General features: G+C 41.2%; 2 protein-coding genes across 11 annotated transcripts; one reads left to right on the top strand and one right to left on the bottom strand.

The window, feature by feature from the left end:
* Positions 1–5788: 5788 nt before the first annotated feature.
* Positions 5789–13971, bottom strand: LOC139416709 (POU domain, class 6, transcription factor 1-like). 10 transcript variants are annotated; one of them, XM_071165693.1, is made up of 12 exons: positions 13611–13971; positions 12558–12653; positions 12004–12048; positions 11169–11358; positions 10833–10987; positions 10232–10493; positions 9831–10108; positions 9481–9600; positions 9003–9254; positions 8718–8853; positions 8374–8542; positions 5789–7922 (listed from the first exon to the last, which is right to left on the bottom strand). In XM_071165693.1, exons 2-12 carry the CDS (start codon positions 12609–12611, stop codon positions 7574–7576), a joined length of 2010 nt encoding a protein of 669 aa, XP_071021794.1. In that variant the 5' UTR covers positions 12612–12653; positions 13611–13971; the 3' UTR covers positions 5789–7573. The 10 variants fall into 10 exon arrangements, with proteins under 10 accessions (XP_071021794.1, XP_071021799.1, XP_071021800.1 ...); XM_071165698.1 differs by having other exon boundaries at positions 9831–10105; positions 11142–11358; positions 12004–12083; positions 13611–13949; XM_071165699.1 differs by having other exon boundaries at positions 12004–12083; positions 13611–13949.
* Positions 13972–23109: 9138 nt separating this feature from the next.
* On the top strand, positions 23110–27501 carry LOC139416708 (DAZ-associated protein 2-like). Its single transcript, XM_071165690.1, has 4 exons — positions 23110–23331; positions 24221–24339; positions 24468–24710; positions 24974–27501. The coding sequence occupies exons 1-4, from the start codon at positions 23319–23321 to the stop codon at positions 25100–25102; spliced, it is 504 nt and encodes a 167-aa protein (XP_071021791.1). The 5' UTR covers positions 23110–23318; the 3' UTR covers positions 25103–27501.
* The last annotated feature ends 147 nt before the right edge of the window (positions 27502–27648 follow it).

Below are 27648 nucleotides of genomic sequence, written 5' to 3'. Positions count from 1 at the left end.
AAAAAAATGTTAGAGGGTGAATTAGGAACTAAAGAGAAGGACTACATTAAAACTCCCACTCCTGCCCTATTAAAGGAAATATCAGTCATTAGATCAACGTTAGACTCTCTCCTAACACAGGACGCTGAAAAGAAAAATTAGATTTGTCAGGCAAAAGCTATATGAACATGACGATAAGCCAGGAAAGTACTTGGCATACCTAGATAAAAAGAGAGCTGACTCTCAGTCAATTGCTACTATTACTGATTCTGATGGTAATCATTTATATGAAAATAAATTGCTAAATGCCTCATTTAAAATTTTTTATACAAACCTTTATGCCTCAGAACTGCCAAATTAATGGAGAACTTCTTTTATAAGATAGAGCTCCCTACTATCTCCAAAGAACAGAGGTCTCTCCTTAATGCCCCTATTACCGAGGAAGAGGTAATGTTTGCAATTAAGAATCTGCAAAATGGTAAGGCCCCAGAACCAGACGGGTTTTGTAGTGAGTTCTATAAAGAGTTCCATGGCCTGATCCTTGAGCCATTGCGTGATATGTTTAACCACTCCTTTTCAAATGACCAGCTCCCTCAAACGCTGAGAGAAGCAAACATTTCACTTATTCTCAAAAAGGGAAAATGTCCAGATTCTTGTTCCTCGTACAGACCAATTTCCCTTCTGAATGTGGATAGAAAATTGCTTTCTAAAATTCTAGCCACAAGATTAGAGGACTCACTGCCACTAATTGTGAAAGGAGACCAAACTGGCTTCATTAAGGGCCGTAAGTCATGCAACAATGCTTCTTAATTTAATTCAAGCCTACCAACAAAGTGCTATGGATGGTCTTGTGCTCTCCCTAGATGCTGAGAAAGCATTTGATTGTGTGGAGTGGTCTTACCAATTATTTGCTCTAAATAAATTTGGTCTAGGGGACAACTTTATAAAATGGGTGAAAGTTTTATATGATGATCCTCAGGCTGCTGTCCTTACTAATGGGCTGAGGTCAAATAGCTTCTCTATACACAGAGGTACCAGACAGGGCTGTCCTTTGTCCCCTCTCCTCTTTGCACTCGTTATGGAACCACTGGCCGAGGCCACCAGGGTAACGCCTGCTATACAGGGGCTGCTCATTGGTGATGTTCACCATAAAATAAGCTTGTATGCTGATGATGTCCTGATATTCATCTCTAGTCCCGAGACTTCAATTACATCTCTAATTAATATTATTGAATTATTCAGCGAATTCTCAGGCTACAAGATTAACCTAACTAAGTCAGAGGCTATGCCACTTGGTAGCCTACACTCTGTACCTAATACTTCTCCCCCCTTCCCTTTTAAATGGTCTCCCTCAGGTTTCATGTATCTGGGTATATTTGTAACTCCTAAATTCCAGCAAATGTACAAAGCCAATTTTGTTCCCTTGTTTGATACAATAAGACAGGATCTGGAGCGCTGGAACTCTCTCCCGATTTCTTGGTTGGGTAGAATATCCCTCTTGAAAATGAACATTTTACCTAGACTACTTTACCCAATCCAAATTATCCCATTATTACTCTCCAATAAGATAATAAAGGATGTAAATGGATGGCTAAGCCAAGCCAAGACTTAAGATGGCAATATTGCAGCTGCCAAGTTCTATGGGCAGCTTGGACCTGCCCAATATCATGTTCTTTCAATGGTGTGCCCACCTTTGTTATATTTCTGACTGGATCACAAATGATGACTCCTCTATTTGGTTAGACATTGAGACTTCTCTTTCAAAATACCCCTTACAGGATCTTTTATTTTTCAGAAGTTTCAAGTCTGTAGAAGATCACTGCAATAATCCCGTTACACCTAACACGCTCAAAGTATGGAGGTCAGTTCAACGCTTCCTGGGAAGGTCCAAACTAACCTCTGCTCTTACCCCAATTCTTAACAACCCAGATTTCAGTCCAAGATTGCTGGATGCTGGCTTTAACTTATCTTAATAAGGGCATACGCAGGCTAAATGACTTATTTGCTGATAATATTTTATTGTCATTTGAGCAGATGGTCGAGAAATATCGACTCCCAAAGCAGGACTTTTTCCGCTTCCTACAAGTAAGACATTATATTCTGAAGAGCACCACCTTAATTGGTAACCCTGATGTGTCTGTCATTGAAATAATGTTTTTTTTCCCACAAAGGAAAATGTCTGTAAGTCTGTTTTATAATACTTTAAGGTCCTTTTCTGCTGTCAACACACAGAGGGTGAAACAAGTGTGGGAGAAAGAATTGTCTGTTACTATTGACGAAGAGATGTGGGAGGACATTTGGAGATATGCAAAAACAATATCTATATGTAATCGTACTAGAGCAATCCAATTAAGAATAATACACAGATTGCATATATCCCCAAATTGCAGACATGCTTTTAGCCCCACTTCCTCTTCCCATCAGTGTCTTAAATGCAAAACTGATACAGGTACCTTAACACATTGTTTATGGTCATGTACCAAAATACAACGATACTGGTCTGGTGTTCTGCAAGAAATTCAAAAGATCCTAGGGGTTGATCTAGAATTGGATCCAGTTTCTTTACTGTTAGGTCTCCCTAGTAGGCATGTTACTTCTGTGGGTAAAAGGAGGCTTTACAACATCCTTACCTTCGCAGCGAGGAAAAACATCCTTTTACAGTGGATTAGTGATAAAGTTCCTTCTATTAAAGATTGGCATAAGATACTATTTGAATGGGTGCCTCTGGAATATCTGACATTGCATGTACATTGCATTCTAAAACAGACCAGTTCTACAAAGTATGGGAACCTTATCTAAATTACCTAGAACCTGAGGTATCAGCTATTATGCTGCAAGGATTCTCTTAGAATGGCGGGGATTTATGTATTTCAGAACTACACTGTACGTTCCATGTGTGGAACCTAACTTCTTGGTTTAAACTGAGCTTTTTTGTTTAATTTCTGTTTGTAAGTTTGTTTAAAATGTATGTATTGAGAGACGCAATGATGGGGATGGGGTGAGAGAAGCACCGAGCGGGAAGAGGAAAATGGTGTACGTATGTATGGGTGTGTGTGGTATGTATGTGTGTGTATGTATGTGTGTATGTATATGTATATGTGTGTGTATATATATATATATATATATATATATGCATAGGTATGTGTAAGTGAGTGCTGTTTTTTGGGTGTTTTTTTGTGTGCTTTGTCTCTTTGTGAAATTCCAATAAAAAATACTGTTACAAAAAACAAGACATTTGTGGAGTGGTTGAAAAACTAGTTTTAATGACTCCAACCTAAGTGTATGTAAACTTCCAACTTCAACTGTAACTGGTTCCATAGCCGTTCCTTTGTTTACTCACTTCAAAACCTTATTCGTTATGATTACATTTTTGACTGTCTTTTTTGCCTTTTGTGAATGTGTTATTCAATGCGTTTCTATGGGCTATAGTAGTAAAGGCCAAATGTAATATTTTATCAAATACATGTTTTATACCTAGAGAGGTACCCCCCTCCTTCTTAGACTTTTAAGAATTGTAAGGGCCGCATATTGAACATACATATTGCACCATACACTTTAAGGGCCGCAAAATGAGCAGGGACGCTCCCCTGAGTTAACACTCTGTGGATTTGGAAATTAGAAGTGCTCCTGATTAGAATGGATCATTGGCGACCAGTCATTCAGGGAAGGTGGGGTGGGGGCTTGCCTCTTTTGCATGTTATTTTTGCATTAATACGTGTCACATATCAGTTTGCAAACAATGTAAAAAAAATAAATATGTAATTTAATTAATATGCCGCATACAAACAGGCAGCTCCAAAATGCAGGCGTTTCATCCTAGCTCAGTGCTTTCTGTGGGGGTGTGACAAGCCAGCAGAAAATAGGAGCATTGCGTCGTGATTGGCTCAGCATTGCACTGTGATTGGCTCAGTGTTCTGTCACTCATGGGGATACTATGTCACCCGCCTTTAGTAAGGGTACACATCAAGAATATGCGCCCTTCCATGAAGGCTCAAGGTCATTGGGTTGTAAACTTGGTGGATTTAGAAACTAGAGCTGCTCCTGACTAGAATGGACCCCACTTTTACTGTGATACAATGTACAGGAAATTGAATATGGTGCAATATGTAAGTCCAATCAGTAGTTGACTTGGACTGAAATAGGTGCCATTACTCATTTTGGATGCCGGACCTGTGTATACTTAGGTGCAGGAGCTCCACAATACTTTTGAGCTAATATTCTACAAGAGAAACAGGAGTTCAAGCAGTAAAACATTTGAGGTGCTGGTACTCAGCTTTGGTGAGCTCCTGCCCAAGTCAAGCATTGTGTCCAAAATGAAAAACATATTGAACATTGTGCAATACGAATGGGCTAATTAACAATGGGATTTAAAAGTGTTTTCTAATATTTGTTATTATAATTATAATAATATTATTAATAGCAGCATTATTTGTTATTTTATTACTGTTGTTACCATAATAACCACCTAGTAATCATTACTTTTAATGCTGCTAACAATAATGTCAATCCTATATTATCTGCTATAAAGGCGATTCACTTTTTTCCTTTTTCATGTTGTTAAACAAAATTCTAGGTCTGCTAACATTTCCTCATAAAATGTTTAACTTTTCAACCATTTTTTTTTTTTACATTTTCAATGCGAGACCTTTATTTTGAATGGAAATCACCGAGGTCACTTCCTTATTTTTGCTAGGTCTTGCTTATTCTTGCTGGCAGAATGGAGGTGTCTTCTGTCACAGTTTCTTCTTCTTGTTCTGTAGATTTTAAATGGTGGTTGGCAACCAACTTTAAAGGTGCATTACCGTCAACTGGACTGTAGTGTGGAAAAGAGACAGGGAAGGTCTATTCTAAACCCTACCCATTAAACCCCCTAGAGTCGATGTCTGTGCCCCGTGGAAATCCAATTAGCACAATAAAAAAATCCCCATACAAATCCGTCTGTTTAAACTAGAGATAACTTTTTGCATGGGCTGCGTCTCAATCCATGAAATCTGCCTATGTTGGAGTTCCACTGCGGTGGCAGAGCTACAGCAGTGTTTGTCAGACCATGAGACATCCTGAAAATCGGTCTTCTAGCGAAAACGGCTATAGCGTCTAAACGGTTTGGGCTACACACTATGAAAAGGAGAGACTCCTGGCGAGAACATTCATCTCATTCCCCTCTACTCCCACATGAGCTGGTACCCAGAGGAACCTCGCAAATACCCCCATCTATCTCATCCTAAACAGGCACTGCAAAATCTCATAAAATACATCGTGTCTGCTCTGTGACACAAATTAATTTAAGCTCATCAGTGCTCATTACCTCCTCCATTCATTCTACAGCCAAGACTATGGCCAGCAACTCAACTCAATTTGTCACTGCCACCTTAAACTCAGGAACTCTAAAAAGCTGCACCTGTCCTCCCTATTTTATGGTCCTTAGATTCATCAGTGAATATATTCAAGAAAGCATGTGTTCTTACATGTTCACTTCAAATATTTACTGGATTCTATGGTGTTCTAACCAGACTAGTTTTTGTGGCACAAGCACACGATCGCCACCTACTGCATTTGAGTGGAAAATAATTTACAGTTGCCTTGTCCGAAATGACCCGTTTTGTAGATCTGAAGAGACGGGATAGGTGTGAAATAAGGCAGAAGCTCCATATATCCAGGATTTTAGATCTTTGGAAGCCTGGCTAGAACCATAATGCTTATGCAAAGGAATATGTTGTAGAGAAGTGACAAGTGATTGATATAAATCACATAAGAACAAAGACATAATTAAGTCAAGAGTCATAGTGGTACACAATACAATAACACATGGGAGGTTTTCAGTAAGCATTTATTAATATTTGTCAGAGAATGCCATGATCCAAAATTATCCAACAGTTTAATCACTTTAATGATTTCACACAGATTCAATTGAAATAAAAATGTAATGTAATTGGTCACGTACACATATTTTGCAGATGTTATCACAGGTGCAGTGAAATGCTTGTGTTTCTAGCTCCAACAGTGCAGTAATTCAGCTGTATTCAGTAATTCAGATGTATCGCTGGTTTTATACTGCACACATTTTCATATGCCCAACATGAACAAAATGATTAGTATAATTAGTTGAATTCTTAGAACTACACTATTAAAATGTGTTCACCTACGATTTGCATTTGCATTCTGTCATCTCAAAATTATTCAGACAGACAATTCACTGGTGAACATTTAAAAAAGTTGTAGGTTATACCTCTGAAATGGCAGTTGTGTATGACTAACATAACACAGGATTCATATAACAGTTATTTCCTTTCTCTCTGAAAACACATTGTCAATCTTAAAAGGCAATTATGAGGAACAAATTCATTCTTACACTGCTCAGCATGGCATATCACAGACAGACAAATCATATGCATTTGGGCCAGAATAAGGTATTGTAGTTTATTCTCTTTCTTTGAAATACCACTGCCTAAAGTAAATATCACCTTACAAAATTAATGCTCATGGCGCACAGAAGATTGATCGTTAAAACATTTAGAAATCTGTATGCCATTCAAAACATTTACTTATCGACCACTTAAATATGATGGGTAACCAGTTGGTATTTGCTACAGATAACTTTAAAGTCACTAAAGTGCAAAGAATTACAAGGTTAAAGAAAAGGGATGGCAAGCCATCAGTCCTTCCATTTTGTTTGTCACTAATTGACCATTCCTTTCAGTGGAGAAACCGTATTTTCTATGAATCAAAAGTACAATATATGAATCAATTCATTTACATAGTCAAGTTGTCTTATTCAATCAATTTGATTAATTTGATGATTTGTTTATGTTATGTAAGTATTTTCAATACACAGTACACATTAAACAGCACTGACGCCTGACTCATTTGAGACGGGATGTTTTCAACTCTTTTCACTCTGTATTGTCTGCTCATAGACCAAGTCATCTGTTAACTATTTAAAACAATAGATTTGTAAGTGGCTTTTACAGATTAACTCGTCTAAATGACAACCTTTACAATGGTAAACTTTTTCCGACTCAGAATACTTTCATAAAGTATTAGGACTACATTCACACATTACACATACAGAATCACACAAACTTTAATAAAGAGGTACAAATTCCAAAACTATTTTGGTGGCACCAGCATAATATCTGAATGGAGCAATTTGATATTGTACAACTGTAACAATGTAATGTAACCAAATATTTTTTGAGGCATGTGCCACACAATTCACAAAAACGTTCTTGTAAGTGTATAAAACCACTTATCAAATTTCATCCATTGTTTCACATAACATGGTATAACAATAAATGAAACAAGAGGTTGTCAAACTGATTTGTGAACATTAAACCCCATCACGTTTCACATGCAATGTCTTTTTCTCTCTCTCCCACACACACAAAAAATATGGAGATCAGTGAGTATTCTATGTCCCATATAGTAAGACTCAGTTCAAGAGTCATTCAGTGTCTTTCATTTTCTTCCCAAAGTCCATATAATTTGAAACTTACTAGGGTTTTCTGTTTTACTGTCTTTACAAAACGTTCTTCTTTAGCTGATTATCCTGTTCTGCCAACTTCCCCACTAGTCCACACCTACTTACTGCACAGGCTTACAGCTGAACCTGAAACGCATTGATCTTGCTGGTGTTCTTCAGTGTCTGCCGCCTGTTGCAGAACCATACGCGGACAACCTCACGGTCGTAGTTGAGCTCCTTAGCAATTTCCGTAATCTCCTGGCCCGTGGGCAGGGCATTCTTCTCAAAGTAGGTGTTGAGCACTTCGATAGCCTGCGGGGTAAAGCTGGTGCGACGCTTTCGTTTCTTGGACGGCTCACCACCCACAAACTCCATTAGATTCTGCTGACCCTTCTGATTCCACAACTCAGCTTCGGCCAGCCATCGCTCCAGCACAGGCTTCAGCTTCTGAGCACTCTTAGGTGTAATGTCCAGCTTCTCAAACCTGCAAGAGGCAACAGAGGAGCAACAACTTTTAAACTAATTACACAGTAGCCGCTGATCAACCAGATTGTACCCGACATCTACTCTTCAAAATAACACCTAACCCCATTTCATCTGGTCTCTAACTATTTTCAAGAATCTAATTTCTTCTTAACTTTTTGCTTAAGGAGAAACATAAGAAATACAGCAAGAACATTTGCAATAACCTTTTAGAGGAATAGCAACTTTGATTAACTTGCTTCTTAAGTCTATAGTTAAGGAAAACATTTCAGTTAAGAAGACATTTCTTCTTAAGGTTTTCCTACGAGTTCGAAGACTTTCAAAATGTAGCCTTTGAACTACATTGTCCATAGCATACCAACATACACTATTTATCATTTTTGATAGAATGGATTTCAGAAACCTATCTACTGTGCTGGGATGCCACCACCCAGTAGGTCAGAGGAGTTTACCTGCAGATAGCAGACTGACTGTAGGCCGGACCCTCTGTAGCCGTGAGGGCCTGTCCCACTTGTGTCTGCGTCAGCCCCAGGGATAGCCGGCGGATCTTGAAGTTCTTGGCAAACTCTCGAATCTCTTCCAGATTAATGCCCTCCTCATCTGTGCCCCCTTGCTGTGGCTCTTAAGATGGGAAGAGAAAAACAAGAATAAATATCAAACTACTTGTAAAACAAGATCAATGTTTGGAGAGAACATGTGCTTTTTCTTGGCCAGGGCTCGCTTGAAAAAGATGTTCAATCTCAATGTGAATTTCCTTTGTTAAATAAATAGAAAGTTAAAAAGTGAAACTACGCACTGCTGACGAGCTGGCTGACAGTGGGTGTGTCTCCACAGGTTATAGGGAATGAGGAGGAGATTGGAGTGACTGTCTTCATTGCAGACGGTTGTGGGGCGATGACCACAGGTGACTGTGTAACTGTTGTTACCTGAGCCTGAGGGGAAATGTCAATGTCAGCAATGGGTTAATGGTTACATCCAACAAAGACCAACCATTTCCAGTTTAACCAAATGTTCACACAAAATATAACCACTCAAAAGCACTCATAGGGACAAATGAATGGAGGGAGAAGGTCTACAGTACCTGAGTGCTGGGCTTGGAGAATGTCACAGGAGCACTAGGCTTAGGCATTACAGCTGCAGATGTGGGGACTGTAGCAGGTCCATTCCCTATGGTGGCAATGATCTGGCCCTGGGTGTTCAGAACCAGCTGTGGCTGGACTGTCTGCACCTGCAGGCCTTGCAGACCCTGGAGGCCCTGGAGATTCAGAGTCTGAGTAGCAGCCCCTCCAGTCAGTGATGCAGGGTTCAGCATCAGGGGGATGGTTCCAATCACCTGGAGGCCACATTGAAGAGAATTAGGTTATGTATTTGTCAGTAACACTGTACAACAAGTTATAGGACATAAGGGTTTAAAGAGTTCTTTATAAACTTAATTATCAGTTTATAGACAGTTTATAAAACTTTAATAGACAGTTAAAACCTCTTGGTTAAAATAGTGTGATTCTTAATTTAGTGCTTGCTAAATAGTGAGCTTGTTAAATATTTGCATGTTTGCACACCTGTCCCTGTGCGTTGGTGATGATCTGGCTGGTGATTCCGGACATGGCACTGGTGAAGATGGGAGTGGAAGTAAGGGCGCTGATGAACTGAGGCTGAGCCCCTAAAGACGCAGCACTGATCTGGGGAAAGAAACGGGGGCATCCAGCTTATTCTACTGTCGATAATGTGATCATTTTGAATACAAAGTATATTCATGTGGATTAGGTTCTTTGCTCAAGTTATTCACAGACATGTCCAAATTTTGAAGTAAAAAACATGGCTTGCTGACTATCTTTTCCAAACACACACGTCTAGGAAAGAAAAACAAATGCATACACATCACAATAACAATAGAGAAACACATTCTTACAATGGCAGGATTGATGGAGAGGCCTGCAGACTGGAGTGTTGCCACAGACACGCTGGGCTGAGAGACGGCTGGCATGGCCTGGCCTAGTTGGGCTGCAGTCACCTGTGAGTTCTGCTGAGCCTGCTGCATAGCTGCCTGGACCTGCTGTAGTGATGCTGTCTGAGGCTGGAAGACTGTCTGCTGAGCCTGCTGCATAGCTGCCTGGACCTGCTGTAGTGATGCTGTCTGAGGCTGGAAGACTGTCTGCTGGGGCTGGACAGAATTTAGCACAGTGGCTGCTGGGAAAGAAGAGAACAAACATACAGGTAAAGGTCCATGTGGTAGCCAAATAAATCTTGACTGTTGATTCAATGTTGATTAATGCTTTGCATTCTGAGGTGTGTATCTCTGCCATGTCTTACTTTGCAGCCCTTGTAAGCCTTGCAATCCTTGTAAGCCTTGCAAGCCAGCAAAGGGTAGTTTGAGGAGGCTTCCGGCCTGGCTGGCACCTGAAATGCCAGGGAGTGTGGCTACGTTGCTGGTGGGGAAGGTGAGGACAGCGAGGCCTCCTTGGCCCCCCATGGACCCTGCCATGCTGATGGGGATGAGCAGGGGCTGGGCCAGGGAGCCTGTCTGGGCCATCATCCCGGTCATCAGAGTGGCCAGACCCTCCTGGGTCAGAACCTACAAGAGGAGGGAGGATCAAGAGGTGGGAGAAGGGGGAGGAGTGAGGTGGGAGGAGTGGGAGCAGGGGGAGGAGGATGGATATGAGGTGGAAGGAGGGGTATGAGGTGGTAGGAGGAGGATGAGGGGTAGAAGGAGGAGGTGGTAGAAGGAGGAGGTGGTAGATGGTAGGAGGAGGAGGAAGAGGGTTATGAGGGAGGAAGAGGTGAGATCCAGACAGGTAGAGTGTGATGCATGGGAGAGGAAAAGGAGAAGAGGGTGGGGGAAAAAAAATAAACAGGATGACCGATGACTACACTAAAAATAGTTGAAAAGTTATTTTTGTTTAATTGTTCTCACCTGTTGACAGCCCTGCAAGCCCTGTAAGCTCTGCACAGTGATGGGCATGGTGGTCTGTGACTGCGACAGGGAGACGCTGATGGGAACTGCAGTCTGTGCTAGAGTCTGGACACCAGAGTCTGCAGACTCCACAGACACCACCTGGTCCTCCAGCACTGACAGCACAAAGAGAGAACACACTGCTATTCTACCATCAGCACACACCACACCTCCCTCTTAAATCCTGTTTTTAAAACTGAAATATTTTTACACTGGAACGAACGGTAAACAAAATGTAGTATAATCTGTATTGCATGGAATCTAACCTACCATATCGGTATCCTACAAAGGGCTCACCTACTCCCCCAGCGTTGTGGGGTGGTCTCTGGCTGTCCTGCATGCCTGCCTCAGGTTCCTCCGTGGCCTGATTACCCCCATCTTCACCCCCCGAATCAGTCCTCCCATCAGGCACTGAGGATGGAAGAGAGGCTTGATCTACCTCCACTTCCAGGACTCGGATCGTCTCATGACCAGACATCACTATCACCTGCACAGCATTGGAGAACACAACACAAGACCAGGGTCCGCATTCATAAAGTGTCTCAGATCATAACGGATAAGATGGACAGAAGGGACCTGATCCTAGATATGCGCTCCTGAGACGCTTTATGAATAGAAGTCACGCAACTATACACAATAAATGACACATCATCATCTATTCTCAGCAGCGTGGATGTTTTTGTTCCGAGTCATGAAGAGGAGGGCCGAGAGGTAATCATGTAGTAATAATACAATGATATGGTATAAATATCTAACTAGGCTCAGTATCGTTCCACTGATGTATTGAGTTAAATTTAGTACCGTTCAGTCTCAACCTATTGAGACAACTCAGGTAGAGGACCATGTGTATTGGTTACACGTGGAACAGAACATGAGTTTACACATGAGCAAACCATGCCATAGGAGTATGACCTGTCATAGTTCTTGTCAACAGTGGCAGACAGCTAGTCCCTATCTGTACCATATCCTAATTATCCAATTTGTATATCATTAGTAAATATAACAAAGCAAACACATGATGTATGAGTGGATCCAGCCATGAAAGATGTGAAGGAGAGGCTGGGAGAAAACCTGAGCTGGAGAGAAAGGTGCAGACAGAGAGAGTGCAATGCAAGAAAGAAGGGATGCATACCTGGTTGTCTTTGGCAGGGTATTTCAAAGTGCAGGAACCTAATGGCTGAAAAAATACTTCTGCAGTCAGACAGTGAATGGCTAAGGAGAACAGAGAGGCCAAGCACACACGTTAGGGCACAATGCACACAAATGGGAGAAAAAAAACATGACTACAACAAAACAACAAAGATCAGCCAACAAGCAGCTCAAACAATGCTTTCTGAGAGCCCCGCTCGTAATTCAAAAAAGACATTGCTTTAGTTAGCTGACTATGAGTGCAAAGGACACAGATGGAGTAGACATACACAATGAATCAATAAGCATGACAAAGTAAAGCAGAAACCTTAGGAGTGTTACCGAATCAGTATTAATTGATGACATTTGGTTAGCTACTATGTCAACCTCAAGATTATTGTGTGGGGTTAATCATTCCAAATACATGGTGACATGGATGTGGCAATAGCTTATGACACGGGACTATGAAGCAGAGGCAACACAGAGAGTTAGGACATTTGGGCAGGGGTGTATAACTGATGTGAAATCATGTAGTGTTTGCAAAGCAGTTAGTGGTACCTGTTCATTGACAGTGAGGGGTGCATCAGTAGCAGGGAGATCCTGAGGATCCATGGTTTAGTGCTCTCACCACCAAGCAGTCATTGTCTTGACATTCTGAGTAAGGAAAGATAATACTGTACCATCAAAACAACCAGGTATTAGGCTTGCCTATGTGAATAGTTTTATCCCCATCTATGTGGTGTGCTGATATTTTTTCTATTAAATCTATGAAGTAGGCCTAATGGTTGGAGACATTTGTTCTACTCTAGATGAAACTATTATTATTATTATAGCTATGTAAAGAATGACTGTTCAATAGCAAACCGTCAAGCACTCCCACATTAGTGTCTTATGGGCCTATCTAATACTGTGACAATTTGTTTTTAGCTGGAGTTAAGGGGTATAAAAACAACAAATCATATGATGCCACATAAGTGACAGCAATATAAATAGAAGTCACACCTAGGATATTTAGTCCAGTGTACTTGTATACAGGGGGCTACTGGGGTGCACACACAGTGATAATAATAGACTGTATTACTTGATTTATGTCTTCATGACAAATTAAACATATAATGCACCAAGAATTGTTAGCTTCTTGATCATAAGCGGCCTAGAAAATACAGGCCCGCCTACGTCCCCAACAAATCTAGCCTTCTAGAATGATTATAGCTGACAAATGACTATCCGAAATGTCAATATTTTGACGTAATATCAAAAAGATCAGTCGCGCGAAGCACACCACAACACAGAAATTATAGATCTGTCAAAACTTCGGCAGGTGTTGATCCCCGTACTCTGGCCACTCCTAATCTAGCCCCAATAAATCTCGCCGTGTAACCTATTTGAGGACACGATGTTACCCATAAAATATGCGCGACAAAAAAAAGACCCGCAATTCCATGTTTGGGGACTGCATTTGATGTATTTCCCTCTATTTATCATAAATATATAAATTATGCTAATTAAGAGCATTGCATATTAACGAAAAAAACTCATTTCCTCTCGCCATTTCGTCGCGCTATATAGCCAATGGTAATCTTACGCATGCTATTTTAGCAAACAACTTACCGTAAAAAATGTCTTATTTCTGTGTTTCTCCCCTTTTAAAAAGCTTTTCCACAGTTTGTTTTAGTCACACATAATTAAAAATACATCTCACAGCACCAGTCAGGCGCTAAGGCTGCACACAAAAGATATATTTGCATTGATAAGGAGGGTTGGCAACGTGAGGATCCTTTCTTTCTCAATATTTAATGACGGTCCTTTGGTACTGCAATTCAGATTACCCACATATTCCCCCATATACCTCCTAAAAGCGACTTCTGCTGTAAAATCCACCAAAATGACTAAAAATGTGGCCTTTAGCACTACGTCATGAACATAATTTATGCAAGGAAATCTTGCATTGAAAAATGTCGGCCTCGACTCTAGAGGAGCCATGGCTGCCTTAAAGCGACAGTGCATCTTTAAAATTATATGCAGTATATGATCTAGGTGAAATCTATTTAAATTAATGGTGTCCGAATGCACTGCTGTATTAAAGCAATTCAGAACTAACTTGTTGACATGTTCTGTTGCAGATTCAAAGCCAGCTAACTCGTTGCAGAATGTATCCATAATCATGAATGAATAAGCATATTTACTTGACAACAATGCACCCATCAATCACGTCAAGCCTCCTGAGTGGAACAGCGGTCTAGAGGCGTCACTACAGATCTGGGCTCAATCCCGGGCTGTGTAGAAGCCGGTCGTGACCGTGAGACCCATGAGGCGGCGCACAATTGGCCCAGCATCGTCCGGGTTAGTGGAGGGTTTGGCGGGCTCTAGCGACTCCTTGTGGCGGCCAGGCTCATGCACGCTGACTTTGGTCACCAGCTGTACGGTGTTTCCTCCAACACCTTGATGAGGCTGGCTTCCAGGTTAAGAGAGCAGTGTGTCAAGAAGCAGGGCGGCTTGACGGGGTCGTGCTTCGGAGGCTGCATGCCTCTCTACCTTTGCCTCTCCAGAGTCCGTGTGGGAGTTGCAGAGATGGGACAAGACTGTAACTACCAATTGGATATAACAAAATTGGGGAGAAAAGGGGGTAAAAAAAATAAACAAAAAAATGTATTATGTCAAATACCTGAACCCCAACAATTCAAAGAAAAATAATTAGTTAACAATGCATACAGATGCCTTTTACACATAACATATAAACATCTGACCTTGAAGTAAAGATTAAATTATTTTATTTGTTCATCGATGCCACAAACCTGCGATACCGAAGAGCAGCATGTGAACTATTATCACTATAGAGCACACAGATTCTTCTGATTTTCCATTTTAGGAATTAGACCAGCAAAAATAACATGTAAAACAGCAGATTTTTGGTGGGTGAGTTACAAACGGAGAAACACCTGGATGTATAAAGTACTGTAGGTTTAACATTTGTAAAAAATATGTTCAAATTGGGAAAAGTCAGATTTAAGTTGACTGTGCCTTTAAATTCCAGGAAATTATGTCATGGCTTTAGAAGCTTCTGATAGGCTAATTTACATAATTTGAGTCAATTGGAGGTGTACCTATGGATGTAACCGAAGAACACCATCCCAACAATGAAACACGGGGGTGGCAGCATCATGTTGCAGATCTGAAAAAGTGTGTGCGAGCAAGGAGGCCGACAAACCTGAATCAGTTACACCAGCTCTGTCAGGAGGAATAGGCCAAAATTCACCCAACTTATTGTGTGAAGCTTGTGGAAGGAGGTCTGAATACTTTCCGAATGCACTGTATTTTAAGGTGTCTAGGTGTAGCAGGTAAGACGGAGTCAGGCGCTGGACACAGAGATGAGTAATTCACGTAACTTTACTCAAAACAACAAATATTCCAAGAAGGAAAATAATCAAGCTCACAAATACAGACCAATTTACAACGAACAAACACGCACAAAACCATGGGGGAACCAGAGGGTTAAATAAGGAACATATAATTATGGGAATAGAAACCAGGTGTGTACAATGAAGACAAAACAAATGGAAAATGAAAAGTGGATCGGTGGCGGCTAGAAAACCGGTGACATCGACCGCCGAACGAACAAGGAGAGGGACCAACTTCGGCGGAAGTCGTGACAGTAACCCCCTTGACGCGCGGCTCCAGCAGCACGCCGACACCAGCCTCGGGGACGGCCCGGAGGACGAGGCGCAGGGCGATCCGAGTGGATCTCATGGCTTCTGGAAGGAAATGCTGTAGGAATGCTCAACCGGTTTCGCTCATTCAGCCGACAGAAGCTTTAAACCGGTTTTCCCCATTAAGCAATGAGTCGGAGTCAGAGACGGAATCTTCTCTGGTCTCTCCTCCACCCGTTACGGGTCTGAGACACCGAAGCCTCCCACAATTAGCTCTGACAAATTGAAAACCCTAGTCATTGGCGACTCCATTACCCACAGTATTAGACTTAAAAAGAATCATACAGCGATCATACACTGTTTACCGATGTTAAGGCTAATCTGAAGATGGTGCTGGCGAGTGTAGAGAGTATAGGGATATTGTTATCCACGTCGGCACCAACGATGTTAGGATGAAACACTCAGAGGTCACCAAGTGCAACATAGCTTCAGCGTGTAAATCAGCTAGAAAGACGTGTCGGCATAGAGTAATTGTCTCTGGCCCCCTCCCAGTTAGGGGGAGTGATGAGCTCTACAGCAGAGTCTCACAACTCAATCGCTGGTTGAAAACTGTTTTCTGCCCCTCCCAAAAGATAGAATTTGTAGATAATTGGCCCTCTATCTGGGACTCACCCACAAACAGGACCAAGCCTGGCCTGCTGAGGAGTGACGAACTCCATCCTAGCTGGAGGGGTGCTCTCATCTTTTTCTACCAACATAGACAGGGCTCTAACTCCTCTAGCTCCACAATGAGATAGGGTGCAGGCCAGGCAGCAGGCTGTTAGCCAGCCTGCCATCTTAGTGGAGTCTGCCACTAGCACAGTCAGTGTAGTCAGCTCAGCTATCCCCATTGAGACCGTGTCTGTGCTTCGACCTAGGTTGGGAAAAACTAAACATGGCAGTGTTCGCCTTAGCAATCACACTAGGATAAAGACCTCCTCCATTCCTGTCATTAATGAAAGAGATCGTGATACCTCACATCTCAAAATAGGGCTACTTAATGTTAGATCCCTCATTTCAAAGGCAGTTATAGTCAATGAACTAATCACTGATCATAATCTTGATGTGATTGACCTGACTGAAACATGGCATAAGCCTGATGAATTTACTGTGTTAAATGAGGCCTCTCCTCCTGGTTACACTAGTGACAATATCTCCTGTGCATCCCGCAAAGGCGGAGGTGTCGCTAATATTTATGATAAATGATGTTTTCGTCTTTTGAGCTTCTAGTCATGAAATCTATGCAGCCTACTCAATCACTTTTTATAGATACAGGCCTCTTGGGCCATATACAGCGCTCCTCACTGAGTTCCCTGAATTCCTATCGGACCTTGTAGTCATAGCAGAAAATATTCTAGTTTTTGGTGATTTTAATATTCACATGGAAAAGTCCACAGACCCACTCAAAAAGGCTTACGGAGCCATCATCGACTCAGTGGGTTTTGTCCAACATGTCTCTGGACCTACTCACTGTCACAGTCATACTCTGGACCTAGTTTTGTCCCATGGAATAAATGTTGTGGATCTTAATGTTTTTCCTCATAATCCTGGACTATCGGACCACCATTTTATTACGTTTGCAATCGCAACAAATAATCTGCTCAGAGCCCAACCAAGGAGCATCAAAAGTCGTGCTATAAATTCTCAGACAACACAAAGATTCCTTGATGCCCTTCCAGACTCCCTCTGCCTACGCAAGGACGTCAGAGGACAAAAATCAGTTAACCACCTAACTGAGGAAATCAATTTAATCTTGTGCAATACCCTAGATGCATTTGCACCCCTAAAAACAAAAAACATTTGTCATAAGAAACAAGCTCCCTGGTATTCAGAAAATACCCGAGCTCTGAAGCAAGCTTCCAGAAAATTGGAACGGAAATGGAGCCACACCAAACTGGAAGTCTTCCTACTAGCTTGGAAAGACAGTACCGTGCAGTATTGAAGAGCCCTCACTGCTGCTTGATCATCCTATTTTTCCAACTTAATTGAGGAAAATAAGAACAATCCTAAATTTATTTTTGATACTGTCGCAAAGCTAACTAAAAAGCAGCATTCCCCAAGTGAGGATGGCTTTCACTTCAGCAGTGATAAATTCATGAACTTCTTTGAGGAAAAGATCATGATCATTAGAAAGCAAATTACAGACTCCTCTTTAAATCTGCATATTCCTCCAAAGCTCAGTTGTCCTGAGTCTGCACAACTCTGCCAGGACCTAGGATCAAGAGAGACACTCAAGTGTTTTAGTACTATATCTCTTGACACAATGATGAAAATAATCATGGCCTCTAAACCATCAAGCTGCATACTGGACCCTATTCCAACTAAACTACTAAAAGAGCTGCTTCCTGTGCTTGGCCCTCCTATGTTGAACATAATAAACGGCTCTCCATCCACCGGATGTGTACCAAACTCACTAAAAGTGGCAGTAATAAAGCCTCTCTTGAAAAAGCCAAACCTTGACCCAGAAAATATAAAAAACTATCGGCCTATCTTCCATTCCTCTCAGAAATTTTTGAAAAAGCTGTTGCGCCGCAACTCACTGCCTGCCTGAAGAAAAACAATGTATACGAAATGCTTCAGACTGGTTTTAGACCCCATCATAGCACTGAGAAGGTGGTAAATTACCTTTTAATGGCGTCAGACTGAGGCTCTGCATCTGTCCTCGTGTTCCTAGACCTTAGTGCTGCTTTTGATACCATCGATCACCACATTCTTTTGGAGAGATTGGAAACCCAAATTGGTCTACACGGACAAGTTCTGGCCTGGTTTAGATCTTATCTGTCGGAAAGATATCAGTTTGTCTCTGTGAATGGTTTGTCCTCTGACATTGCGGTGTTCCTCAAGGTTCTGTTTTAGGACCAGTATTGTTTTCACTATATATTTGACCTCTTGGGGATGTCATTCGAAAACATAATGTTAACTTTCACTGCTATGCGGATGACACACAGCTGTACATTTCAATGAAACATGGTGAAGCCCCAAAATTGCCCACACTAGAAGCCTGTGTTTCAGACATAAGGAAGTGGATGGCTGAAAATGTTCTACTTTTAAACTCGGACAAAACAGAGATGCTTGTTTAAGGTCCCAAGAAACAAAGAGATCTTCTGTTGAATCTGACAATTAATCTTGATGGTTGTAGTCGTCTCAAATAAAACTGAAGGACCTCAGCATTACTCTGGTTTAACAGGAAGCCAATGTAGGGAGGCTAGCACTGGGGTAATATTATACAATTTTGGGTTCTAGTCAGGATTCTAGCAGCCGTATTTAGCACTAACTGAAGTTTATTTAGTGCTTTATCCGGGTAGCATTGCAGTAAAGGAGTAACAAAAGCATGGATTAATTTTTCTGTATCATTTTTGCAGTATTTTTGCAATGTTACTAACTGTCTAGGAGGGGAGATCAGGGTGATCTGATATGTTCAGGGTGATCACCCTGATCTCTCTTTTGACGAACATATCAAGACTGTTTCAAGGACAGCTTTTTTCCATCTACGTAACATTGCAAAAATCAGAAACTTTCTGTCCAAAAATGATACAGAAAAATTTATCCATGCTTTTGTTACTCCTAGGTTAGACTACTGCAATGCTCTACTTTCCGGCTACCCGGATAAAGCACTAAATAAACTTCAGTTAGTGCTAAATACGGCTGCTAGAATCCTGACTAGAACCCAAAATTGTATCATATTACCCCAGTGCTAGCCTCCCTACATTGGCTTCCTGTTAAAGCAAGGGCTGATTTCCAGGTTTTACTGCTAACCTACAAAGCATTACATGGGCTTGCTCATACCCATCTTTCCGATTTGGTCCTGCCGTACATACCTACACGTACGCTACGGTCACAAGACGCAGGCCTCCTAATTGTCCCTAGAATTTCTAAGCAAACAGCTGGAGGCAGGGCTTTCTCCTATAGAGCTCCATTTTTATGGAATGGTCTGCCTACCCATGTGAGAGACGCAGACTCGGTCTCAACCTTTAAGTCTTTACTGAAGACTCAGCTCTTCAGTGGGTCATATGATTGAGTGTAGTCTGGCCCAGGAGTGTGAAGGTGAACGGAAAAGCTCTGGAGCGACGAACCGCCCTTGCTGTCTCTGCCTGGCCGGTTCCCCTCTCTCCCCTGGGATTCTCTGCCTCTAACCCTATTACAGAGGTTGAGTCACTGGTGCTCTCACTGGTGGGGTTATATCCTTTCTGTTTGGCCCTGTCCAGGGGTATCATCGGATGGGGCCACAGTGTCTCCTGACCCCTCCTGTCTCAGCCTCCAGTATTTATGCTGCAGTAGTTTGTGTCAGGGGGCTAGGGTCAGTTTGTTATATCTGAAGTACTTCTCCTGTCATATCCAGTGTGAATTTAAGTATGCTCTCTCTAATTATCTCTTTCTTTCTCTCTCTCTCTCTCTCGGGAAGACCTGAGCCCTAGGACCATGCCTCAAGACTACCTGGCATGATGACTCCTTGCTGTGATGACTCCTCCTCACAGATCCCCTAGAGATGAGTAATTCATGTAACTTTACTCAAAACAACAAATATTCCAAGAAGGAATATAATCAAGCTCACAAATACAGACCAACTTACAACGAACAAACACGCACAAAACCATGGGGGAACCAGAGGGTTAAATAAGGAACATATAATTATGGGAATGGAAACCAGGTGTGTACAATGAAGCCAAAACAAATGGAAAATGAAAAGTGGATCGGTGGCGGATAGTAAACCGGTGATGTCGACCAACGAACGCCGCTCGAACAAGGAGAGGGACCAACTTCGGCGGAAGTCGTGACACTGTATAAACAGATCCTAGACATACTGTATAAAGAGCTTTCTCAAAATACACTATAAAGATTATACCTGGCTTCCCTGCATTCTCATAAAATAGTTTTCCAATATTTCAAGTAGTTTTCTAATGTCTCCAATATATCTTCCTTTTAAGAATCCCGTCTGATCATGACGAATAATGTCCGGTAAGATGTTTTTTATTCTATGAGCAATAGATTTTGCCAATATTTATTTGCATCACAACATTGAAAGGTGAGGAGCCTCTACATTTTTTAAAAGAGACTGGGTCTTTGTATTGCTCCCCTGGCTCCTGCTTAAATAGGAGATGAATCAGCCCCTACTTTTGGATGTCTGACATTTTGCCATTTATGAGTAATTAAAACATGATAGTAATGGATATTTCAGTAGTTCATACAAAGTTTGATATCTCTATTGGAATGCTGTCGAGACCAGGGGTTTCCTCGTCTGAAATGAATCAATTGCTAACAATAGTTTGTCATGTGCAATTAATTAGGCATGCAGAAGATGTATTGTTGTTGTGGGGAGAAGGATGTCACAAAACTCATCGTCAAGTGAGGTTGTATGAACTTGACAAGAGAACAAAATCTCTGTTGGAGAGAGAAGGATTTTTCCATCGTTTGTTAATATTTTTTGTAGGTTCTTTTTGGTCGCGTTTCTATATTGAAGGTTATGGTTAAAACATGGTGAATTTTCGCCATTCCCCATCCAATTTAGTCTGTTTTTTAGATAAATGAAACCAGATCTTTCCTGAATAAGTTCCTCAAACTTTTTGTTTTGCGTCTAGATTATTCAGTGCTTCTGTATACATTTAGCCTATCTACACCATTGATGTCTAATGCTAGATGTTCTATTCTCCATTGACGAGACCATTTTTTGGAATTAAAATGTCATTGAAAAGCCTTTAACGGCACATTTAAAGGCATCCCATACAATAAGTGGGTCCACTGAACCTGTATTGAGCAAGAAAAAGTCTTATGAATTCCTTGAATTTGTAGTGCACTGGAGCTCAAAGGGAGAGCTAAGATTATTTAAAATATTTCATTAAACCCATAGCCAGTGCTCTCTATTGTATGTTTAATCACAATGTCCTCTATCATTAAAGCTAAAATATTCCTACCAAGAATTGACTATCGGTCACCTAATGATCAGAATTATGTATAACAAATATTTTCAATAAATATGCTATGTCATCACCCATTAGTGTTGATGTGGTGAGATATTGCCAATTGATAAATGATGTTGATAAACTATCCATTTCAAATGTTTTTTTTTTAGGGATGACGTGGCAGGATTGATTATAAACAGTAGCATCAGCTTTTGCGGTCAGATGCCAATCAGTTGCCATACCAAGCAGTGAGTTAAAGAGTCATGATGCTCTCTATGGTTCAGCTGTATAACTTTTTTTGTGTGGGAGGGGGCGCACTGCATATCAGTGCTTCAGGCGTCACTACAGACACCCTAGTTCGATTCCAGGCAGTATCACAACCGGCCGTCATTGGGAGTCCCATAGGGCGCGCACAATTGGCCCAGCGTCGTCGGGGTTTGGCAGCTGTAGGCCATCATTATAAATACTATATTTTGTCTTATTAACTGACTTGCCTAGTTAAATAAAGGTTAAATAAAAAAAATGAATTAATGATATGAGGGCCCATGCCGAATATGTTCAATCTCCTGAGGGGGAAGAGGCGTTGTCATTATCAGGAGCAAGACAAAAGAGCTCTCTAGCTAGCTAACAGCTGTCAGTTAGCTGACTAAGAAGCTAAACTGTGAGGTCTACTTGACCAACGCAACGTCGTTAATGTTTTCTTACTGTTTCCACTATGATTCAGCAAGACACGACATCGTGGACTTCAGGAAACGGAAGGCCGAGCACGCCCCAACCACGTCGACGGGGGTGTGGAGCGGATCGAGAGCTTCAAGTTCCTCTGGTCCACATCACTAATGAACTATCATGGTCCACTCACAACAACACTTCACGACTGTGTCCACGATTAGCTCCTTCTTGCTGACTATTGCAAATATTTGTTTTTCATTCTCATTAATGTTATCGAACAGTTTGTATCTAGGTCTGGTAAAGGTGCCCATGTTTCTCATACCATGGAACATGCAGTAAATATATTACACCAACAAAATTGAGCCAGTTAAATAATGTAAAACAATTTACATCAGCTCACACACTTTCACCAATTGAATGGGAGTAACGGAGCCATTGAGGGAGTTCTATGGACCTGAGCCGGGGTGTACCGGTCTATGGCCCGTGACGTAAACAGGCATAATTCGAACAGGAATGTGCGTCGCTCGGTCATGTTGTCAATAAGGCGGCATGGTGCATCGTTCTGAAACACAAATCTATTTTCCATAAAATATATGTCTGAATTTTTAAACTAGAGTTCTTCATTGGGAAAGCAGATAACGCGTTTTTATCAGAAGCAATCACTTTTGCATGGGAAAACAATGAATCCCACTCATTAGTCCACGTGCTTAATCTAGCCTAGGCTATGTCACTTTTGTTTTGAGCCGATTTCACCATGGATTTTGTACGGGAATCATCCCGGCCCCAACACGAATAGAATTACATTCACCCAAAACAAACACCTCCAAACTGGGTAATCCGGGACAGATAATCGAATCCCCCCCCCATTGAAGGGAGCCCACATTACGTAGCTAACTGCATCCACATCACAACAATCAGAAAATCCAGAGAAAAACAAGGAAGTGAACGGTCACGTAACTCTGAACTGTTATCTCCGTTTTTAGTATTAAATCGGTCCTGATATAAAAATACATACAACTTCAGAATCATCGTCTTCGACTCAGAAAACCACACATCAATTCAGGACAATGAACAACAAAGGTAATTTAGCTAACGTCCAAAATCATTGTTGAATAAGCTAGCTAACAGCGGCTAACGTTAGTTAGCTGCAAGCTAGACTGCGCGGTCTACCTGGCCGTCGTCGTTGGTGTTTTCATTATGAATTAGATAAATAGCTACAGTTGTTTAAATTGTAAGAGTCGACCGGTAAGTAGCCAGCTAGCTTATATCTGTTGCCAAATACGTAACGTTAGCTAGCTAGCGTTTGTTACAGGCTATTTAGCGCGTAGCCGCGTACACTGACCTCAACCATGAATACAACACTATTCAGCTAACGAGTTAACAGTAGGACCTGTCATAGTCACTTATGTAAATTGATTAACTGTATTGTTCTGACTAAATTAACGTGGCTAACTAGCCAACTGTAATCATTATATTGACGAAGGAAGTATTTCTCTGTTCTGTTAGCCAGTCATGGGTACATTTCTTTTGTTTGAACGGTCTGTTGTAGATTAACCTAATGTAGCAGGCGTAAAAAGACGCCTGAGCGGAGTTCCCACATCCGTTTCAGTGGAAACGGAAGTTTGGTTGAAAATACTGTTGTTCCCATTAGACAACACAGCCACAAAGTCAAAATTGCCCATCGTACGATTTCATTGAATTATTTTATTTTTTAAGGTTAGGTGTATGGGTTAGGTTCTGATTTTAAAGATAAATTGTAGAAATTAACGGTGTTTATGACTGTGGCTGTGTTAACTAGTGACGCCCATATTGTATCCCTGATCTGGAAAAATCTGTTTTATTCCGACCCCACGAAGAGTGGTTGTAGATTAACAATCTGGCATTCAATAATGTTTTGCAATTGTGTGACGTTTGAGTAAAACAAAGTGTTGATAGTGATAATAGCATAATATTATTTTGTGTATCACAGGTTCCTATCCCCAGCAAGCTGTGTACCCACAGCAGAGCAGTGCACCCATCTACCCCCCTGCTATGCAAGTGTCTCCTCAGGCACCCCCTTACACAGACGCACCACCTGCATACTCTGAGGTAACACATTTATTCCAAGTATAAATGGTTATCTACTTTTGTGAAGATTATTCACAATCATACCAATACAAACACACTGACAGACTGTCTAACACTCCCCCTTTCATCCTCTTTCCATTACTCCAAAGATTTATCAGCCCAGGTATGTGCACCCATCTCAGGCTGGCCAGCTACAGCAAATGGCCCAGTACCCTGGCACTCAGATGTACATGCAACTGCCCCAGTCCATGGCTGTTGGACCAATGGGCCACAACGTCCCCATGGCATACTACCCCATGGGAGCCATGTATCCCCCTGGCTCCACTGTGCTAGTGGAGGGAGGATATGATGCTGGTGCTCGATTTGGTCAAAGCAACAGTGCTTCCATCCCTGTGAGTATCCGCAAAACACCATGCCTATATCAGGGGTGTCAAGCTCAATTCCTGGTGGGTGGCGTGTTTGCTGGTTTTTGTTGTTTCCTTTCAGTTTGTGTCTACTTAAGACTTAGACAACCACGTGAGGGGAAAGTCATCGATAACCATAATAAGTACAAGGGAGGAGCCAAGTATATTGCCTGTGTTGTTGATTAACAGATATTGGTAAAGTTACTCATGCATGTGACTATTTCTTTCTCCCTCACCTAAACACATCACAGCCCCCACCTCCTGGCCACATGCCTAATGCAGCTCAGCTGGCCGCCATGCAGGGTGCCAACGTCATGATGACACAGCGCAAGAACAACTTCTTCATGGGTGGTTCCAATGGTGGGTACACCATCTGGTAACAGCCAGCATTTGCCACAACTTCTCCCCATACTCCTCTCCCTCATTCAAAATGATGACTCCCTCTCCTGTCCCATCCGCCAACCCCTTTCGGGCTGCTTGGCCATGCCACAATACTGATATCACTTAACGGAATGTAATACTTTAGAGCCCCGATAAAAGGTACAGTACTCCACTTTCGATCCAGAGTCAGTCTTAATTACTTATTCATAATTTGGGCTTCTGAACCGGTTCCCTGACCTTACAAGGATAGTGCTGCTGTCTTCAGTCAAAACACATTTCATATGTTACTGGCTAGATTTTCTTTTTGAGTGAATGACATCGATCTAAACTCTTAACTGTCACCATTTTTGTACTTTATTATTTCAGTTTTTCATGTTTATTTGGACTCGGCCTCATGTCTTCCTCACAAAGAGTGCTAATGATCCAAGCAGTGCATCACATATACTTTAGTTTTTTTCTTTTTGCTGTTGCATGGCATGTTGAATATGCCCAGTAGGCCCATCTAAAAAATCAGTTTCTCCGGCCACCGGATTGTAGTATAATAGAATACTGGTATGTTAAACAAGAACCAAAACAAACAAGAATGGATTACAAAATTCTAACCAGACTATTACATGCCATGGTGGTTTACTGTACCTTCTTGGGCAACTGTAGATGAACATAATCGGGTGCCAAACAGCACCGTGACTTAAATAAAAGCGAATTAACTTAAAATACTTAAGAACGAAATTCAGTGTGATTTTCCAAATTGAGATTTGGATCACCGAAAGGGTTGGTTGGCTTTACATTTTTGCAGTTATATGTTTTTCCCCCTAAGTCGGATACCCAGAGTTGAACATCATCCCAGTGTTTCGTTAAGTAAAATAATGGCACCCACAACCTGTTCTTAAAACACAGAGTACTGTCATGTAGGGTAGAATAACCTACTAAGATCAGTAGGTTTTAAGGGCTGCAGTGTTATGAAGCCTTTGCGGGTTAAATTAAAATATAACTAGTTTGTTTATTTTCTGTCTCATCTTCAAGTGATTTGTTTGAATCAATTACTAGTTACTTACTTTGTAAGTATAACCACGGAGATGGTTGTACCAAAGATATGGTCTAGATTGCACTACAAAATGTTTGATTGACTTAATTATAATAATTCAAATATGGCACATTTTAAAAGGAAACATATCAAACAGTGATGATGGGTTTGAAGGTACTTAAGACCTTCGATCTGGCATTTGTTGCTGTATTTTGTAAGGGGGTGATTAAATGTTTAATGTAATTGTGACTAGGTGGTTCTGCATGCCTTTTTGCACTTTTGCTCTGTACAACTTTGAATTTTGTGAAGATGTATCATTGCTAATTTTTATAGAAATGCCACAATTTAATTTATGTACACTTCTGGAAATGATAGATTTTGCTACTTGTTTTTAGTTCAAATGCTAATAACCTGCAAATACAGCGCTAGGCAAAGGCTACTCTTTCCTGTACAACTTATTGAAGGAATTTCATTGAAGTGTCTTTTCACTCAGGGTGAGATTCCTAAATGTTTTAGGACTGCAGCAAATCACTTGCATATGGTTCCCCTTACCCAACTTGTTAATTGTAGTGTTAAGCCACACCATTATTTATGAATACGCATTGTGTCAGTCGAGCTTACACAACTGTTTCTTTTCCAATACACTTATGTGCGCTGCTAATTAAACTACCGTATAACCTTTTTAGGTCATATCTAACACTAGGTTTGATCCAGTTTGTGAAAACGCCTAGATTCAAGAATTTGATATTTTGGTTTAAACATTAACATCAGTGCAATTTCTTTATTTTTCCGTATGTAATGCAACTCATGTCTTGTATGTTATGATCAAAATTCATGTGTCACTGGGTATCCGACTTAATAGCCTAGATTTGATATTTGTGGCCCTCCATTAAAACATGTAGTCCTCACTGAAATGTGAATTCCAGGTTACTTTGGTCAGTTGATCAGCTGTCTGGAAACCTGCTAGCCTAGCATGCAACCTGTTTGCACATTGTATCATCAGACTGCATCTGCTCTTGGTTACACTGATCATATGACTAGCTACCATTCCAAACATGGTTGTCATGTCACTCATTTTGCACAGCTGTAAATGTGTATCCCATTCCCAAACACACTGATGCATCATAATGTTAACAAAAAAGTCTCATACAATTTTGTTTAGTTTCTTTCTGTCCCAGACCTGACTCATGTTTATAACGCAGCTTAGACCTAGCAATATGATGTACCGTAATGCTTACCAGTAGATGCCATGCCAACCACAGCCAGTGTGGAGTAAAAGTTTCTGTTGAAGGATTTATGGACATTTATAGTTCAGGGATTCTCTTTAACATTTTTATAATATGGATATGTATTAAAGTGATTTGATGGACTACAGTACTTTCTTTTAAGATTACTAAGTGTCACTTTGGTTTGAGACATGCGTCTGGAAGAACTCTGGTGCAGTTAACGTTTTATACTAAACAACATTTAAGGTGACAAATTTAGAATAAAGGATATTTTGGAAATTTGAAATGCTACCTG

This window comes from Oncorhynchus clarkii, chromosome 9, assembly GCF_045791955.1.
Source record: "Oncorhynchus clarkii lewisi isolate Uvic-CL-2024 chromosome 9, UVic_Ocla_1.0, whole genome shotgun sequence".
Taxonomy (NCBI): Eukaryota; Metazoa; Chordata; class Actinopteri; order Salmoniformes; family Salmonidae; genus Oncorhynchus; species Oncorhynchus clarkii.
The sequence above is the reverse complement of the archived record's forward strand: the minus strand, read 5'-3'. Positions and strand labels throughout refer to the sequence as shown.